Source organism: Oryx dammah, unplaced genomic scaffold, assembly GCF_014754425.2.
Source record: "Oryx dammah isolate SB20612 unplaced genomic scaffold, SCBI_Odam_1.1 HiC_scaffold_1996, whole genome shotgun sequence".
Lineage (NCBI taxonomy): Eukaryota > Metazoa > Chordata > Mammalia > Artiodactyla > Bovidae > Oryx > Oryx dammah.
In genome coordinates this window covers 381-5,985 of record NW_024072095.1, presented here as the reverse complement: position 1 = coordinate 5,985, position 5,605 = coordinate 381, and the positions used below count along the sequence as shown (strand labels likewise).

Sequence of the window (5,605 nt, the reverse complement as noted above, 5' to 3'; positions counted from 1 at the left end):
CGTTCGCGTTCCTCGTGCCCGGCCGCTCCGCGCGGCGAGCGCCAGGCAGGTACAGCGCCCCTGCCGGGCCGCGGGCGGAGTGCGGCGGGGCCCGCTGCCCGCGCCGGGCCCGCGCGAAGTGGGCCCCGAGCGCAGAGCGCGAGCCGCGTTTCAGCAACAAGTTGCGAGCCGGGTCTGGGGCGCGGAGAGCGGCCGGAGGGGCCGGGCAGGGGGCGGCCTCTCCGCCTGGAGCCGCTGCCCGCGGGCACTCGGGGGTCTCTGCGCAGAGTCCGAGGGACCCTCGAGGTCGCCGCCTGGCCGGGTCGCCCGCACAGTAACGGTCCCGGCCCGGTAGCTGCCCGTATCCCTGCAGGCGGGCGGCGCGGGGCGACCCAGCCGGTGGGGGGCTCCGGCCGTCGCCGCGGTCAGCTTGGCCCCCGTCCTGCCTTCTTCCCGGGGGAGGCGCTGGCGGCCCAAGCTCCAGTCCGCGCTCGGCCGGGGCGGGCGCCAGTGACCCGGGAGCGCCGGATCTGAGGGTCGAGAGGGCACTCGGGGTGTCTTTTGAGCTGAGACTTGAAGAGGGAGCCGGACAGACACCCTTCCCGGCGGGACAGAAGCTGTGGGAGCTGGAGGCGGTGGGGGTTTAAAGGGAGGGGGGGTGCTGTGTCTCGGGAAGTGGCGAGAGGTGAGCCCCCGACCCTGTGACTGGCGGCTGGGGGAGGGCCGTGTGCACTGAGAAGCAAGGAAGGCTCCCTGGAGGAGGCAAGCTTTGGGCTGAGGAGGGTGGGCTAGGCACGGTGGCACCTGTGACCCAGGCACCTAGGCAGGGTCTCCTCACGTTTGCTGGCCTGGGGCGTCAGGGTCTCTGGTTGGGGTGGGTGGTGGGCCCACCATGTTGGGTCCCAGGCGTGAGCTCAGAGTCCTCTTGGGGTGGGTGGTGGACTCTGACTGTAAGTCGAGGGGCAGGGAGGTAGAGGTCCCAGGGTCCTGGGGAGGCTGGCCAGCACTTCTGCCAGTCTGGAGTTTGGCTCTGGTCACCCTCCCCAGCGGCGTTCGCCGTCCCCCACCCTGCCACGTGCGGAGCCACGAGCAGCAGCCACTTCCCTGCCCTGTCTGCCCCCCCTTCCCAGGCTGACTGGACGCACATCCTGTCCCCGGCTGGGATGGGGCCTTGAGTCACAGTGGCCTGGGGTGGACCCAGGCTCAGCTGTAGAGGCGGCTGCGTCTGCAGAGGTGAGGGGGGCAGGAAGGGGGCTCTTGTAGAGCAGGGTGGGCGCGTGCAGGCCTCCTGGGGGAGGGCCCCGTGGTCCACCGCCCCTCGCTCTGGCCCAGCGGCTGTTTACTCCCAGAGACTGAGGAGCGGCGGGAGAGCCAAGTGGACATTCCTGGAATTCCACTGCGTGTGGATTGGGGGGACTCCTCCCTGCAGCTCCCTGGTTTCCCAGGAGGGGACTGCTGAGCAGTGTGGTGGCACAGGCTACCAGCACACGTGGGCTCAGAGGCCCCTTGGGCACTTGGCCTCTGTGCCCACTCCACCCTGGCTCAGGCCTGGCCAGGCTGGACCTGAGGACCCTGGGGGGCCTCACGTCAGCCTTCTCCCTCCCTGTGGGTGCTGATGGGCAGGCTGGGCCGGGGCAGAGAGCACCCCAGGGGCCTGGTGCACTTATGGGGGCGCGGGGGTGGGACAGGCCCGTGGTGGGGGCCCTGGGGGTGAGCGCAGATGTGGCCCAGACCTCGGGCTTGGCCTGGAGATGGGCACGGAGAGTGAGGCGCTGGGTTTCCGAGGAGGGGGTTCCTGCCCCCAGGGGCGGGGGCACAGGGTGGGAGGGTGGTGGTCACATGTGGTCTGGAACCCGTGCGCCCTACTTCCTGCCAGAGGAGGGTCACTTCAGGGCAGGCGGGGGACAAGGGGAAGCCCACGCTCAAAGCTTCAGCCGCTGAGCCCCTGAGCCCCGGGGGTTGTCCTGGAAACGCCTCCTGAGAGACGGAGCTGCCCAGGAGGCAGCTGACTCTGCGCCCCGTCTTGGACCACAGCGTCTGCCTCCCCTTCTGTGTGGGGGGGGCGGCCCGGAGGCCGCGCATGTGGAGGGGCGGGGTCCCAGCGCAGCCCCTAGCGCCCAAGCTCTGGCCGCTCTGGGTAAGCTGTGCTCACACGTGGGGGGCGGTGTGGTGAGCAGGGTGGGGCCTGGATGCCCCGTCGGGGTTTGACGGGGTCGCCCACCTGCTGCACCGCGGTGACCCTCTGGGCCCTGGGGTCCCTGGCAGTGTTTGCCGGCCAGCTGTGCAACCTAGTTACGCTGTGGATGGGCGTGGCCCTTGAGGATGGCCCGTTAGGCCGTGCGTGGGGCTCCCAGAGGGCACTGGTGTGTAGGGGGCAGGCTGGAGTGTCAGCGCCCAGGTGGGGAAGGGAGCTCCCAGGCCCCAGGGTGGCGGGAGGGTCTTGAGGGGAGCCCCTGTCCTCGGGGTTGGCCTCACTGGGCCTGGGGAAGTGCTGGAGGCCTCTGGGGAGCCTCTTCCCCGAGACAGTGTCTTCCAGGCCAGGGGGAGGAGGGCCTGTGGGCCCGGGTGCTTGTGCACCCCTCCCCCGGGGTCGGGGGCTGAAGCAGCAGCAGGAAGGCCGGCTCCGCAGGCCTGTTTGTGTTGGCGGGGCCTGCTGGCTCCTCGCAGTCACCTCAGAGCCGGCAACCTGGGGGCCCGGGCTGGGCAGCCAGCTCTGCACCCTGAGGTGCGGGCACGCTCACGGGCTCTGCTGGGGCCCGTCCGCCGCAGGCCTCCGAGGCCGCCGGGCCAGCACTTTAGGTGTTTGGGGAGGTCCTTCTCTGAGCTGGGCCTCGGTCTGGCCAGGGCTCCCCCGGGCTCCCTCCTGCCCCTGCCCCGGGTCCCAGAGGGTCCCAGAGGCCCAGCCTGGGGCTGGCAGGCTGGGTGAGGGCTGTCTTGGGCTTTTTGCTCTGCCCATCCTGACCACCTAGGAGGCTTCCTGGAGGAGGCGGCCGGGCTAGGTGAGGCGCTGGGACAGCTGGTTTCTGTCTGGCCCTATAGCCACCACCCCCCACCCCCGCCCCGACTGAGGCTTGAGTATGGGCTGCCCGGGATGGGGTGGGGCCCTGGGTTCACGGAGGGGCATGGCGGGTCACCCGTGGAGGGTCCTGGGGCTGCACTGGGTGGGGGTGTAGGGGTGTCGGTGGCTGGGAGGGGTGCGGGTGGAGCTGCCCTTCAGGGCCTGGCTGGGAGGCCCATCTGCTGAGCCCAGGTCTGGGGGGGGTGCGGCTGTGGAGGCGGCCTCAGGGCTGGGGGCTGGGGGCGTGGGTTTCAGCGTCTGCAGCGTCGCCGTGAGCTCGGGGAGGGGGCTCATCAGAGAACACGGCGGGGGGGCCCCCTCACGCCCCTGCCCTCCGTACTCCTGGGCCTGAGCCCCTCCCTGGGCGCAGGGGCACAGGGGTCACTGAGGTGGGGGTGGGGTCCCGGGCCTGGTCCGGGTGCCTCCTTTCTCACAGTGGTGGGTGCTGGTCACCCCCCGAGTGAGGGACCGGGTCTCAGGTTGCCGAGCCTCCACCCGCTCGGTGGCTTTGTGTCTGCCGCAGGTGTGGGTTTGAGAGGACACGTTGCAGAGGGTGGCCCGGTAGGGGGTGGGCGGCACGTGAGCCTCTGCTGTCCGCCGCCAGCTGCTGGAAGACCACCAGCCGCCCCCCTCCGCCGGCTGCAGGGAGCCCCTGTCCGAGGGGTCAGGCGTTGGGGGAGGAGTGTGGCCTTGGCCCTCCTCACCCGCAGTACCTGGCTGGTAGGGGTCAGAGAGTCCCCTCTCTCCCCAAGTCCATTAAGGGCCTCGTGACACATCGCTGGCTGGCTCCGCGGGGAGGCCGGGGGCTCAGGGCATCCGTCTCTGGGAAGCGGGAGGGCGCAGGGTGCAGGGCCCTGCGGCACGGGGACCGTCAGGCTGGGCTCCGGGCTGCGGGGCTGCTGGCGGCTGGACGGCCTTCCGTCTGCTGACCACGTGTATTCTCTGAGTGCAGCCCCGCGCGCGCGGGCACGCTTGTGCCTCAGGGCTGGGCCCTGAGTCTGAGCACGTCGACCCCGGACCCCGGCCGCCCTCTCTCCCCGCAGGGATCCCACCCCGGGTGCAGAGCCCCCACAGAGGCTGGGAACGAGGCGCAGCGTGGCCTCCACTTCGCCTGTCTTCCCTCCACAGAGCTGCGGCTTTGGCCTTGCTGGCCGCTCGCCTGCCGGCTGGCCGGCCCTCAAGGCCACCAGGCACCGCCCGCCTTCTTCCCCAGCAAGCCAGGTAGGGCAGGGCCTCGCTGGTGGAGGCTCTCCTGGTCCCGGGACAGACCGGGACTAAGCCAGCCTGGTGTGGCCCTCTCGGCATGTGTCCCGCTGCTGGGGGCCTGCTGGGCGTCGGGGCGGGGCTCCCGGGGGCCGCGTGCTCCCGTCCACGTTCCCGCTGGCCCCGGCATCCTTGGTTGTCTCCTGGGTGAATCTCGGCTCAGGCTCAGCGGCTCACGGCGGGGACCAGAGCAGGGTTTTAGAGGCTGGGGAGGGTTTTCAGGAGTCCTGGGGCATTGGCATGGTCTTGGCCGAGTGAGGCAGGGGAGAGGGCACCCTGGGTGCTGGGCCCCTTGTGGGAACCAGCCAGCCTTGCACTGGGCTGAAGGGTGGAGGGGAGGCTCCTGGCCCCCAGCCCTGTCCTCAGAGGCGCTGTCCTTTAGCCCGCCTGTGCCCACTGCGCCTCTCAGGGCCCTGAGTGGCCGTCCCTGGCTTGGGCGTGTGGGCTGGCAGAGTTGGGCCAAGGGGGAGGTGGCCAGAGGCTGCTGGTGGTCACCAGGATCTCCAGGGGTCACCGCTGCCACTTGCTGCCTCAGCAGAGCTGTGGCCAGAGGTCTCTGCAGAGCCTGCGCGGGGGCCCTCCGCGGCTGGCCTCTCCACTGGGCCCTTGGTCGGCAGCGTGTCCCTTCTCGGGGGCCCAGCAGGGCTCAGCCTGGGTCTCCTCGTTGTCGCTTTGTCGCCTACCCCCCACTTCTTTTTCTCCCTTCCCCCTCTCCTCCCCCGTTCCTTCCTTCCCTCCGGGTTCTGCTGACCTTGGGCGAGTCGAGTCCTTCCCTCTTTCGACTGCAGCTTCCTGGACTATCCGACAGGGTGGGTGCTGCCCTGGGTGGCCTTGGTGACCGGGTAGACCCAGTCCAGGGTGGGGGGCGTCCCTGCCTGTCGCACCACCCTCCCCGAGGCCGGGCCCCGTGCTGAACCGAGAGGAGGAGGGGGCTGCAGGCAGGAGGGGAGGGGGCGTCCAGGCCTCGGGCGGAGGTCTTCCCTCCACACCCAGGGCCTCCACCAGTGGGGTGGGCTGTGGGGGCGCAGCAGAGGGGCGTCTGTCCCGGTGCAAGGGGCCTCGGAGCTCCAGTGTGCTGCCGAGGCTTGTGTGCAGGTGTCCGGGAGGAGCCGGTGCGACATGACGGCCAGGGCACCTTCGTCAGAGATTGTGGAGACTCTCAAGACTGGCAGCAGCGTGGCCCACCCGCGAGGGGTCCTGTGTGACTGCGCGTCGCACGTGCCCAGGAAGCCAGGACCAGGGCGAGGGCAGAGGGGTCCTGCGGGCTCGGGCCTGGAGTGGGCTGCCAGCCCTGCACACGTCTGT

At 70.8% G+C, this 5,605-nt stretch overlaps 1 protein-coding gene across 1 annotated transcript; it reads left to right on the top strand.

Moving 5' to 3' along the window:
- Nucleotides 1-871: 871 nt before the first annotated feature.
- On the top strand, nt 872-5,249 carry LOC120859629. Its single transcript, XM_040235660.1, has 3 exons — nt 872-887; nt 1,162-1,212; nt 4,166-5,249. The coding sequence occupies exons 1-3, from the start codon at nt 872-874 to the stop codon at nt 5,212-5,214; spliced, it is 1,116 nt and encodes a 371-aa protein (XP_040091594.1). The 3' UTR covers nt 5,215-5,249.
- Nucleotides 5,250-5,605: the final 356 nt, after the last annotated feature.